The sequence below is a fragment of the Bison bison genome, unplaced genomic scaffold, assembly GCF_000754665.1.
Source record: "Bison bison bison isolate TAMUID 2011002044 unplaced genomic scaffold, Bison_UMD1.0 scf7180017864164, whole genome shotgun sequence".
Classification (NCBI taxonomy): Eukaryota; Metazoa; Chordata; class Mammalia; order Artiodactyla; family Bovidae; genus Bison; species Bison bison.
This window is the reverse complement of record NW_011494736.1, coordinates 3,040,139-3,053,953: the sequence shown is the minus strand read 5'-3', so window position 1 is coordinate 3,053,953 and position 13,815 is coordinate 3,040,139. Positions and strand designations below refer to the sequence as shown.

At 35.5% G+C, this 13,815-nt stretch overlaps 1 protein-coding gene across 4 annotated transcripts in view; it reads right to left on the bottom strand.

The window, feature by feature from the left end:
* Window positions 1–523: 523 nt before the first annotated feature.
* The window catches only part of NAALADL2 (N-acetylated alpha-linked acidic dipeptidase-like 2), a 1,240,647-nt gene continuing 1,227,355 nt past the window's right edge, over window positions 524–13,815 (bottom strand). For 3 of the 4 annotated variants that reach the window (XM_010841638.1, XM_010841637.1, XM_010841639.1), the window contains exon 14: window positions 524–4,504. In XM_010841638.1, the coding sequence (XP_010839940.1) occupies window positions 4,306–4,504 (199 nt within the window). In that variant the 3' untranslated portion in view covers window positions 524–4,305. The remainder of the gene's footprint in view (window positions 4,505–13,815) is intronic. The other variant, XR_825426.1, reaches the window with a different exon arrangement.

Below are 13,815 nucleotides of genomic sequence, written 5' to 3'. Positions count from 1 at the left end.
CCCCCAGTGAAGGTATATATACATTTTGAGGAGGAAATTATGACATAATTTTTCATCAAGTTGTTATGATATTCTACAGTGGTAGACTTATTTTTGTGCTCTTACTTACCTACTTATTTTTGTGCTCTTATTTACTTATCTTCTAATTTACCTACATATGTCCACCATTGTTGGGGTGGGCTACCATCATGAGGAATAATGTTGTTGGTTTCTTCAGGCTCCTTAGTTCAACCAGTGAAGTGGCAGATGACATAGTCTGATCCGTTGTGCTGCTGCTGCTGCTGCTAAGTTGCTTCAGTCGTGTCCGACTCTGTGCAACCCCATAGACAGCAGCCCACCAGGCTCCCCCATCCCTGGGATTCTCCAGGCAAGAACAGTGGAGTGGGTTGCCATTTCCTTCTCCAATGCATGAAAGTGAAAAGTGAAAGTGAAGTTGCTCAGTTGTCTCCGACTCTTAGCAACCCCATGGACTGCAGCCCACCAGGCTGCTCCGTCCATGGGATTTTCCAGGCAAGAGTACTGGAGTGGGGTGCCATTGCCTTCTCCAGATCAGTTGTGCAGTAATACATTAAAAATTTCAATAATGTCACTTTCTGTAACTGATTCTTAACTTTCTGTGGCACCCAGCATGAAGAACACAGGTCTGGACCCCAGTGGGCCCAGCAGAGACACGTATATCAATCATCTTTATTAGCTATGGAACTTTGGGCAGTCACTCAACTAAATTTCCTCATCTTTTAAAATAAGTTGGCATGAAGAGTCAGTTAGAAAACAACAACAACATTAAATTGAGAAGCATGCCTGACTTGTAGCAGGCACAGACTTAGCTGCATCTGGGTCCTTTTTTGAGAAATACAATGGTTACTCACTCTTTCTTTAAAATGCCATTATTAGCAAAGCTAGAGGTATCTCCTATTATTGTGACCCTTCAAATTTTTAGTATGTTGCCACATGATATTTTCTCAGGAGGACCCAGGATTATTAATGTAGATGAGAGATCATTAAGCCTAAGGATCATTTGGGAAATCTTGCTAAAAATATAGATTCCAAGGCTCCCTTCCCCCAAAACTACATTTTGAGAAATACAGATTTAAACTGCCAATTTAATATAGGGGAAAATGCTCTCTTATAAAAGTATTTTGCTTAATACCCTCCTTCCTGAGCACTGGTATCATGTGGAGACTCTCTCTACCTCCCCAGAAGTACACAGGCTTGTGCCCTTTGCATGAACTCCCTGGGACAGTTCTACTTATTAGGTATATTAAGAGAATGAACTAGTCCCTGATTGAAAAGCAGTGCTTCCAGTCCATCCAGCATCTGATATAGTGACTAGTTACCTAGAATATACTGGAAAAGACCATTTAGAACTCTGTTATATGAGAAAACAACCAAGCTTAAATTTTAGCAGCCCTTCTGCTACTAAAACTGCGACTCTATCCCAATTCCTTGACCACTTTGTCTGCAGTTACTGTACGTGATGGGGTGCTGATGCTTTCCCTGACTGAAGGTAATAGTCTCAGACTTGAATCAGAATGGCTTAGGCTTTCTTTTGACTCTGGAATCTGTACTTTTTCACAAAGAGCGGTATTCCAGGTGTACCCTGCCTGAACCCAAATTGCAGTGGTCCACATCTTCCACCTTTTCTTGGGGGAATAATCATTTATGATTCATTATGGACTGGCACAATGCTATGTGTGAAGGTTGGTGAGAAGTACCAGGCACCCAGATATTTCAGCAACGATTTAACCTAACTACCAATTCATTGAACATACTTGTTAATAACTTGCATAGGATTTTATTTACTTGGATCATTAGGGAAAATTTTAAATGATATAAATTTCAAGGAATCCTGAGGTAATCAGACTATAGCAGTAATGTTCCTGGTTAAGAGGTTCGTTTCAGTCAAAGATGAGCAGCATTTATAGAATGGTGGATGTCTTTTTCAAACTTTTTACATGTACATCAAAAAATACAAAGGAAGAATAGCTTTATACTTATATAAAAAGCCATTGAGGGGAAAAAGTCTTCCATGTCAGTTTCTTCACATCATCTTTTAAATAGGCTAATAAAAACATGTTAGTCCATAGTTAACTTCAGTTTCTAAGTATCAAATATCATATGATTTAGAAGTAATAATTACAGAATATTGAGACTTAGATCTGTGCAGTGTGGGTTAGTTAAATACACAATCTTTCAACAAAAGTGTGCAAACACAAATATTCATGTTCTCAACACTATTGGAGTCTAAAGGAGTGAATTTACTTAGGATTTTGTTCTAAAATGATAAACTACCAAATCGATAACTATTTGTCTCTGTCTGTTTTAAACCCAGCTCCAAAGGAAGAATTTAAATGAACACACTGAAACTTGATTCACTATTTCTGATCCTTTAGTATAGGGATTCTATTATTTGACCTGACATAAATCCGTATGTGTATTCCTCCTGCCTCTTCTTTTCTGTGGAAGGAGAGAGGGCACTGACACCAAGGCATGTGGGAGTTTGGTTCTTTAGCCCCTTCCTGTCGCCACTTCTCAACATAGCAAATACTTTCAGACAAACATGTGCATTGATTAGAAATATATGTTGTAAGGTAGTTTCCTTTCTTATGTAAAATATGTGCACACAAGCAATTCACTGAAACTGAGTTTCTGCTTGAATTATCTAGCTAATTGCTTCAATTCTCTTCTTTGCCTTGAGCGTATAAACAATACTGATAGTAAGAACAGCTGACCCTTATAAATCAGTTAATCAATGCTGACTAATTCTTTCCCTTTAACTTCAGTTTTCCTTTAAACTAAGATTAGGTGTATCTTCATTCATACACAGCAAAGATTTAGACCTATAGGCATTATTTGTGAAGTTGCTCTGGAGGTTTGTGATAGGGACATGTGTTTGAATGTTGTGTTAGAGAAAAATAATCCACATGAAATATTCTGAAGATATGCTTCCTAAGAGAAATTGCTTTATCCAATACCAAATCAATTTCTAAAGGTAGGCTCAGAGTTTAAACACTTAATGGAATTCTGTGGTTTGCGGGAATAGTGGATACTAAGGCCATTCATTGGCCTTAGTGTGAAAAGCTTCATTTTCAACATGAGAAAAGAACTGAAACATGGGAAAGAGACACTCTTAAAGTAATACAGTATTTTCTGCCTAAAAGTAGAAGCATGAATATATTATGTGTTGTCATCTCAATCACAAGTAAGGATAGAGAAGGAAAAAAAAGTTTTTTCATAGAATTAAGGAGCTTTTTGTTGATCAAAACAACTATTTCATTCATCAGAAGTCCTTTTTGTTAGTGGCAGAAATAGCAATTTGATACTTTTTAAGATATTTTGAGTTTTCAAAGAGAAACTTTGCTACTTTCCTGTGGAAATTATATGGTATTCTGAGAAAACTGCCTTTCAGCAAGGAGTTCCAGAAAAGATACATGAATGAGGAGCAAAGTGAGATGCTTTCATTTTAGAGTAGCTCTATTTCAGTGCTTCCAACAGAAACAACACAGGAAGAAACACATATTTTCTCCCTCATAAGACATACATCACTCCTGAAATTTTTACAAAATCAACTGATACAAATGAGGGGTTTCAAAGCCAGTCACCTTATAAGTGGTTAGGAAAAAAATTTACAATTAAATTGCTCTGTGCAGCTACCTTGCGATTTTCCCCTGGAATGTTTATGGCTCTTTTTTTTTAATTAATACTTAAAAAAATACATTTTCATAACCAGTGTATTACTACATCTAGTTGTGTTATAACAGGCACTTCATTTCATAAAATAGACACATTCAAAGTGGTTTTCGTCAACCAATCACTCAGTCAGAATACTTGTTGTTCATATTGGATATTTGATAGTAAAAGTTAATCTGAAACCATATCAACTGTCCATTTCTATTACAGAAGGTAGGTCATTAAATCTCTAACATAGGGAAATCATTTCTATTCCTACATGTTTTATCCATAGGAACAAAGATTGTCCAGAACTTCTTGGAAATTTTTTTCCCCAAATATTTTATACATATATATATATAGAAAAATACAGCAGATTTCTTTTTAATAGATAAATCTTAAGTATTATTCTCAATAACTTGCTTTTACATAATCAGAAATCTAGATATAAGAAAAATATTAAATGTGCAAAATGCTCTTTTTACATGTACATCAAAAAATACAAAGGAAGAATAGCTTTATACTTATATAAAAAGCCATTGAGGGGAAAAAGTCTTCCATGTCAGAAAATCTGGTGAGATTAGAACTTTAGCTTGAGGAATTGTAAACAAACTTTTTAAAATGCTGAGAGTTTTCTCAGTTCTTTCCAACTAAGACACTCTCAAACACATCAAGTCCCGCTTTGAAGTAAACCTGAGCTGCATTAATGCTGTTCAACACCTCTGACAGGGCTTCTTGAAGGGTCTCATTTGATGCAAGTGACTTGCAGTGCTCCCAAGCCTCCAGGAGTGTTGAAAACTGGCTTGTCTTCCCATCAAGGTGGTACAGGATATTTCTGGGGGGAAAAAAAACAAAAACACAGAATGAGTAAATGTTTTGGGTACCATGCTATTTTGTATCAAACATTGTAAAAAATATTTTCAAGAAACAGTGATGTTTTAAATAAATGATATAATTATAAGAATACAATATTATCATTTTGAGGCCACTATTGAATGAATGGATTTAGACATTGATCATCAAAAGTTCCCTCTAGTGATGAGAGATATAGAACTAGACAGTATGTACCTCCTGATGGAAGTACATAATACTATCAGTGAGATAAACTATTTTTGCTAAAAAAGAAAAATGGAAAAAAAAAAAACCCAACACTGAATCTGATGAAGTTTCTAATTGCTCATAAACACAAGGGACAGAAAACATAAAAATAATATGGTAGTGTGCCATCAGCAAAATACTATGAGAAATTCTGTAGGACAAATGGCCCAGTTTATTCAATGACCAAATTATAACAAGAAATGGGTGACAGAGGAACTGCTGGACCAGGGTTTCTCAGCCTTTCACTATTGACATTTGTTGGGAGCGGGGGCTGAGGTAGATAATTCTTTATTGTGGCAGCGGTCCTGTGCATTGAAGGATATTTAGCAGTATCCCTGACCTCTACCTACTGGGTACCAGTAACACCCCTCCTGTAGTTGTCCCAGTTAGTTTGAACTACTATACCAGAATACCATCAACTGGGTGTGTTAAACAATAACCATTTATTTTTCACAGTTCTGAAAGCTAATCCCAAGATCAGCATGCCAGTATAAACAGATTGTCAGTGAGGGGCCTGTTCCTAGTTATATTCTTCCGTGGCCTATTGCATGCGCACAGAGGGATCCCATGTCTTCTCTTCTTTTTGTAAGGGCTTTAATTCCATAATGAGGGCCCCACCTGTATAACTGAACCTAAGCTGAATTACTCCCCAAAGGCCCATCTCCAAAATATAGTCCCATTGAGGTTAGGGTTTTAATGCATGTCTTTATATTGGGAGAATACAAACATTCAGTTCATAGCTGTTGTACAAACCAATAATGTCTCCAGACTGCCAAAATTGTCCCTTACAAGGCAAAAGTGCACCCAGTTGAAAGCTGCTGCTTTAGATTAAAAGAAACATCAATCTATGTAGTAAAGTACAGATTTTCTAGGTCTTTATTCAAACAATTTTAAAAATGAGAAGTAGTATAAAATTGAATACTAATAAGGATTTGTTACTATTAAGAAACAATATTTTAGGTATGATAATGGTATTATCAGTATATTTTCAAAGTGTTCTTAACTTCTAGAAACACATACAGTAATATTTGTGAACGAAAAGTTACTACCTTTAAAATTTGCTTCTAAATATTTGGAAGGAAAAAAGGAGAGTGGAGCTATGGACATTGCAGGTAGATTAAGATTGACCATTATCTAATAATTGTTGAAATCAGTAATGTATTCATTATCCTGTTCTCTTTCTTTGTGTTTGACATTTAGAATATAAGTGTAGAGTATGTAGTATGATGGTGCTTTGAAATTTATCCAAATATCTGAGAAAGAGGTATTTGGCCTTGGGCAAGTCTAAAGAGATTCCTTTTATTAGTTGATAAGTAGAAAGAGATGCATTTTGGTAGAAAGGAATGGATTATTGCATCATTTGACTTATTTCCAACCCAAACTATCTGAGCTAGCTGAAATTCCATGCTCTAATGAGAGGCAAATATATACATAATTAAAATAAGGGCATTAATTGTCATGCTAGAAATGTAAGGTCTAGTGATAACAGATGAAGGTTTGCCACTGGCAAAGTTTATCATAGAGAATATTTCATCTTGAAGGATGATGGGAACTACCAGCTATAAAGGCAAAAGAAAGGAAATAAGCTAGAAAGTGGATACGATACCCTATGCAGGAGGAATTAGCATATGCAGAGGTATGGATTTATAAAACAGCTTACTATTCTTAGTGGATCAGTGCCAGTGCTGCTGTATGATCAGAGCACAAGGCCAGGGTGGGCAGCTATAGAATAGTTGGGAGAGCAAGCCATTGGCCACATCATACAAGGCCTTCCATATTAAGCTAAGGAGGTAATACTTTTTCTTATGGGCAGTAGGAAACTAATGAAAGCTTTTAAGTAAGAAAGAAAGATTATTTGACTTTATTTTGGTATAGTTACTTTGGTTGTAATACAAAACCCAGAGAACCACTTATTCCAGATGAGAAGTGAACAAAGATGTCAGTGACACTAGTGGTAAGGAATCCGCCTGCCAATGGAGGAGACACAAGGATGCAGGTTCGATCCCTGGGTCAGAAAGATCCTCTGGAGAAGGAAATGGCAACCCACTCCAGTATTCTTGCCTGAGAAATTCCATGGTCAGAGAAGCCAGCTGGACTACAGTCCGTGGGGTCGCAAAGAGTCAGACATGATTGATCAAATGGAGCAAGGATGCATAGTTAAGTTTGAGAAGATGGAGCAAGGGCCACAGCATAAAATTTAGTTAATTTATAATTATCCCTAGTACTGACTTAGTGGAGAAGGGATAGGCTACTCATTCCAGTATTCTTGGGTGTCCCTTGTGGCTCAGCAGGTGAAGAATCCTCCTGCAATGTAGGAGACCTGGGTTCAATCCCTAGGTTGGGAAGATCCCCTAGAGAAGGGAAAGGCTATCCACTCCAGTGTTCTGGCCTGGAGAATTCCATGGACTGTATAGTCCATGGGGTCACAAAGAGTCAGACGTGACTGAGTGACTTTCACTCACTAGGACTGACCTCAGTTTTAAATAGAATTCTGGATCATTGTTTCCTAGCTGATCAAGACTCCACTACTTGAGCCTCTCCTGAACTTTGTAAGCTCAATAATGAAGCCTGTAACATCAGTGTAAATTACATCAGTTAGGTTATTTTGTATTCCCTGTACTCTGGTGGTGAATGGACATTGAAATCTGCTTAATCACTCAGGACAGAACCCTGCAAGTTATCTCTTTTCCTTAAGTATTCAACTGGTCTCTGAAGATACTCACTCTTCCATCTTTTTCATGTCTTTTTGTTTCTGTTATTGGGCCCTGATCCCAATATTTTCAAGGATAGATTACGATATTTTTGCTTTACATGTTTGAGATGAGAAATATGTTACTTTATCAAGTCTACATATGTTAGTTTATCAGGACCAACCTAGACAGCATATTAAAAAACAGAGACATTAGTTTGCTAGCAAAAGTCTGTCTAGTCAAAGTTATGATTTTTCCAGTAGTCATGTATGGATATGAGAGTTGAACTATAAAGAAAGTTGAGCACTGAAGAATTATGCTTTTGAACTGCAGTGTTGGAGAAGACTCTTGAGAGTCCCTTGGACTTCAAGGAGATTCAACCAATCCATCCTAAAGGAAATCAGTCCTGAATATTCATTGGAAGGACTGATGCTGAAGCTGAAATTCCAATACTTTGGCCACCTGATGCGAACAGTTGACTCTTTCACTCTTCTCTTTCACCCTCATCAAGAGGCTCTTTAGTTCCTCTTCACTTTCTGCCATTAGAGTGGTATCTGCATTTCAGAAGTATGCAGATGATACCACTTTGTATTAAGGAAATTTGTAGTCATAAAACTTTGTGTTAAGGAACATATATTCTCTCTAGATATGGGAGGGAAAAAAACATCTTCTAAATGGAGAGAGGCAAGTTGGTCATGAGCAATGCTTTAGCTATGAGCTATACCCTGAGAAAAATGTGGATTCAGTTTACAAGGAGAATATTCCTTGAAATAGAGATTTCTGTCTTGCTATTTCCACAACCTTCATAAAATTAAAGAACTTTTCAGAAGAAGCCACTGTGCTGTGTTAAAATAATCACGTAAGAATATGTATACATGTGTTTTATGTGTAAAGGTTTCTACTATATAAAACTGACAAAATAATGAAAATTAGCAAAACACCTAATGGAAGTTTCCCTAAATATTAGTTTTACATTATTAAATTGGTGGGGTGGGGTGGCAAAAAACCCCACTAATACAGAGGAACCTTGATACAACCATGGAAATTTCCCAGATGAAGATGAAACTGCTTCGGATAGTCATATGTATTCTCCTACATGACAGAGACTATACACAAGTCACATTTTCATGTTAACATAATCCTTAATTGCCATAAAAAAAAGGAGTGGGTTCTAGTGTCAGGATACCTATCAAACATTTTTAAATTCACAGTAAACCATTTAGATAGATTGATAGATAAAAATGGGTTTAGTATTTTGAGAATAAAAGTAGTTTAAAATATATGTTAATTAATCATTTTAAAAAGTATTCGTTGTAGACAACTTATACTGCTTTACTACTAAGGGTTACTAAATAGTATAAGAAAATATTTTATCATCTTATTAATATTCATAGTTTTGAATTCTCTTCCTCTACTTTATTAGCTTCATGTTTAATTATAAATCATTTAATGGCAAATATATTTCTGGAATTAAGAGTGCAAAAATATTTTCAAAATCTGTACCAAATACTTCCATTCCTTGAGGGTATACTATTCAGCATGCTGACAAAGATATTGTAATCATTGTTATTCAGAGCTGCCCTTTAAATGAGTTGTACCATTGCAATTAATACATTATGGGAAATATCTTTAATGATTTGGGGGCTGTTATAGTGACTATTCCACATATTCAAAGCTCACTAGCATGAAATATATTCCTAAATACACATTCTATGGTTATTAAATGTTAAATGTTATTAATATTCAGTATAATGATAAGATATTAATAAAACATGCTCATAAAGGTTATAGGATTAATCCCTCAATGACAGTTCATTTAAGCATGAGCACAATCTCTAATATATTTACATAAAACTTCAGCCATAACTAGTATAAAATATTGAGAAGAGAGATAATGTGGAAGAATAAAAATACATCCTAGAAAAAATGTTTAGGTCTAAGCACAACATATACAATCACTGTGGTTTTTTAAAAAACTGGAAAGCAATACATATAATTCTTAAAGACCAATGCAATGGAATCTGCAATGTGCCAACATTTGCTTTTTTCTAACTCATAAGCAACTCAGTAATACTTTTATAATGACTGTAAACAAGCCATGTGCATAGAAATGGGTCCTTTTTGGTTTGTGAAATTTCTACAAGGAGCTAAACACACTTTCCATATGCTACATGATTCAAGTAGTAGGCTGTGGCAAGCTATTATGTAAGATAAACACTCATATCCATTTCGACCCAAATTGGATACAAATCAGCTTAAAACTACAGATGCTTAAATTCTGGTTGAAGATAAGTGACTAGTATTCTTTCATCATAGTTTAAGAGAGAAACTTCATTCAGGGTAGCTGCTGACTTAAGGCAATTGATCTTTATTATAATAGAATTTATTTATTTTTTACCTTGATTGTTTTACCTTAAAAACAAATCGAGGAAAACAAAAATACCTTGTTTAAACTTTCATGACGATAAATTCACCTATTGATCTTCAGAAGCAGCTTATCTTTTTACTATTTCTCTTTTGCATACTAAAAACCATTTAGCTTCCTGCTAACAGAAAATTAAGTTCAGTATTTGTAGACCTTTTTCCAAAAAAGTATCATCATATTATTTTAGTTGTATTATTTGAATGGAAGACAAAAAAACACAAAGCCCATCCATATCTGTGTCTATATACTTGTTAGTTCTGAGAAATTTCTTACATATTCATTCATTTGTTAAGTACCCCTGGGGAGCAAAACTGCTACTGTACCATGTTTTTAGTATGCAAATTATTACCTTTGAAAATATTTCAATTAGATCAATGTTTGTTATGGAAGCATCTAAGCCAAAAGGTCTTTATAGTCTCATATTATATGACCAAAATTGAACTTCAGTTAAATGAAGTTAAAAGATGTCAACAGTATGCATCAGAATATTCAAATATGTTTCTCCTTCTCATGTATAGAATCATATTTTTCACATTAGGAAAGACTTGGAATTAACCAATAGCCAGTCAAAAGGCACATGTCTTATAGGAAAATAGACTGGAAAGAAAGTGAGCAAATACCCTTGAAAAGTTTCAATGTCAAGAGTCTGTTCTTTATAACCACAAGGAATTACATGCCTTATTGAACCATTCCTGCTCTTACACCTGCTTTAGTTCAATTCAGAAGTTTCCTGGCAGAAAGAATGGACTGTGTTATTAATAAATCACCATCCTATTTGCATACACATAACATGCATTTCAGTATGGCATGTAGAGACATCAGACCTAATTAAAATATTACTTAATTGAAATCATTTTAGTAGTTATCATGTTTAAAATAACATTAATTCCACCCTCATGCCTATCTTATCTCATCTGTAACAATTTGGATCTTATAAATGTAATTCATACAGTCATCCTGACCCACACACAACACAAAGAGACTACTAAAAGGAAAGTGTAATACATTATTGATGACACTAATGAAATTACAACACACATCACTCATTTTAATGGGTCTGTTTCAATGACACATCACGGTGACCAGGAAAGAGCAGTGCCAAACTCAGAAACCTAATTAATAACTCCCGGCAGCATCAGTGAAGGAGATGAAGCATCTTTACTCAACTGACAAATCTTTTCCACTCAGCTAAAGCAAAGGAAAACTGAAGAAAATGAATTTTGAAACAAAGGCATCTAAAGTCTTCATGAGTCATTTTCTTGTATGTGAATTAGCAAATTAATGATGGAAATGATGACTCTCTTTCAAATGTTCCTTTTATATTCATAAATGTGCAAAGGATGCCACCCATTCTAAATGTGAATTAATATTCATTAGACCCCATGTCGAGAAAGTCCTAAATGAAATTACACTAAATAATAAGTCACGTCTTTTAAAATTGACTGGGTATGCATGTGGAATGCAGAAAGAAAAGGTCAGTTCAGTACCTCACAACTGTTGCTCACTCTTTTTAGGGATTATACGAGTTGTACTCCATAGCTAACAGTGGTTTACTGTACTTATATCAACATTAGAAAATATTATGTGACTTGGGTACTCTATCCATGAGAAGTCACAAAATACCTGGCTATACTATTTATAGTACAAATGTCCATTCAGCTAAATTTAAATATGGTCTATACTAGCAAAAGCATCAATGAGAATTAAGACCATTGTTGATACTGTCAAGCCATAAATTCACTTTGCAGACAACTGAGGCAGAAACACATGTGTGGTAGATTGTTTGTTTGCAAAAATGGCTATAATTATTCTCCCTATATGCAGGCCACTGCAAAATATGACTGCAGTTCTTTCCAACAAGAGGTGGGGTCTACAATCAAAAAATGGGCCAAAGAACTAAACAGACATTTCACCAAAGAAGACATACAGATGGCTAACAAACACATGAAAAAATGGTCAACATCATTCATTATCAGAGAAATGCAAATCAAAACCACAATGAGGTACCATCTCATGCCAGTCAGAATGGCTGCTATCAAAAAGTCTACAAATAATAAATGCTGGAGATGGTGTGGAGAAAAGGGAACCCTCTTACACTGTTGGTGGAATGCAAACTAGTACAGCCACTATGGAGAACAGTGTGGAGATTCCTTAAAAAACTGGAAATAGAACTGCCATACGACCCAGCAATCCCACTGCTGGGCATATACACCAAGGAAATCAGAATTGAAAGAGACACATGTACCCCAGTGTTCATTGCAGCACTGTTTATAATAGCCAGGACATGGAAGCAACATAGATTTCCATTGGTAGACAAATGGATAGTGGTACATATACATGATGGAATATTATTCAGTTATTAAAAAGAATCCATTTGAATCAGTTGTAATGAGGTGGATGAAACTGGAGCTTATCATACAGAGCGAAGTAAGTCAGAAAGAAAAACATCAATACAGTATATTAACTCATATATATGGAATTTAGAAAGATGATAACAATGACCCTATATGTGAGACAGCAAAAGAGACACAGATAGATGTAAAGAACAGACTTTTGGACTCTGTGGCAGAAGGTGAGGGTGGGATGATTTGAGATAATAGCATTGAAACATGTATATTACCATATGTGAAATAGATCATCAGTCCAGTTATGATGCCTGAGACAGGGTGCTCAGGGCCAGTGCACTGGGACAACCCTGAGGGATGGTGTGGGGAGGGAAGCAGGAAGGAGGTTCAAAAGAGGGACACATGTACACCCATGGCTGATTCATGTCAATGTATGGCAAAAACCACTACAATATTGTAAAGTAATTAGCCTCCAATCAAATGTATCCTAAATAATCTTATTGATTATATAGCTATTAAAAATAGACCATATATTCCTTTATAACTATAGATACAATTTTATTTGACTGAAAGGATTTAGATAATTCATTCAGTTGACATTTGAAATAGACTGTATTAAGGTAAAAAATGCATTATTCCTCTTGAATAGAAAGTACATTATTATTCAGTATGATTTGAAAACTTAAAAAGTCAATAGAACATTAAATGTTTGCTAAATATTAGCTAAAAGAAAAAATAAGGACCAAGTAGAATACCTGTTCTATTGAAGCTCTGAATGTTGATCACAGATGTTGAAGCAATTTAATGAAGGAATGTACTAATGTAAAATTAGTCATAAACACTTGAAAGATTACCTTTCACATTTTATAGAATTGTTATACATGTTATTAAACATTCACTTTGAAAGTGTAACAAAAAATAACATTTTAAAGGAACTCTGTTCCTTAACTGTGTAAATTTGCTCACAATTTATTTTTGTATTACTATCAAAGCCTTTGACTGTGTGGATCACAATAAACTGTGGAAAATTCTGAAAGAGATAGGAATACCAGACCACCTGATCTGCCTCTTGAGAAATTTGTATGCAGGTCAGGAAGCAACAGTTAGAACTGGACGTGGAGCAACAGACTAGTTCCATATAGGAAAAGGAGTACGTCAAGTCTGTATATTGTCACCCTGTTTATTTAACTTCTATGCAGAGTATGTCATGAGAAATGCTGGACTGGAAGAAACACAAGCTGGAATCAAGATTGCTGGGAGAAATATCAATAACCTCAGATATGCAGATGACACCACCCTTATGGCAGAAAGTGAAGAGGAACTAAAAAGCCTCTTGATGAAGGTGAAGGTAGAGAGTGAAAAAGTTGGCTTAAAGCTCAACATTCAGAAAACGAAGATCATGGCCTCTGGTCCCAGCACTTCATGGGAAATAGATGGGGAAACAGGGGAAACAGTGTCAGACTTTATTTTGAGGGGCTCCAAAATCACTGCAGATGGTGACTGCAGCCATGAAATTAAAAGACGCTTACTCCTTGGAAGGAAAGTTATGACCAACCTAGATAGCATATTCAAAAGCAGAGACATTACT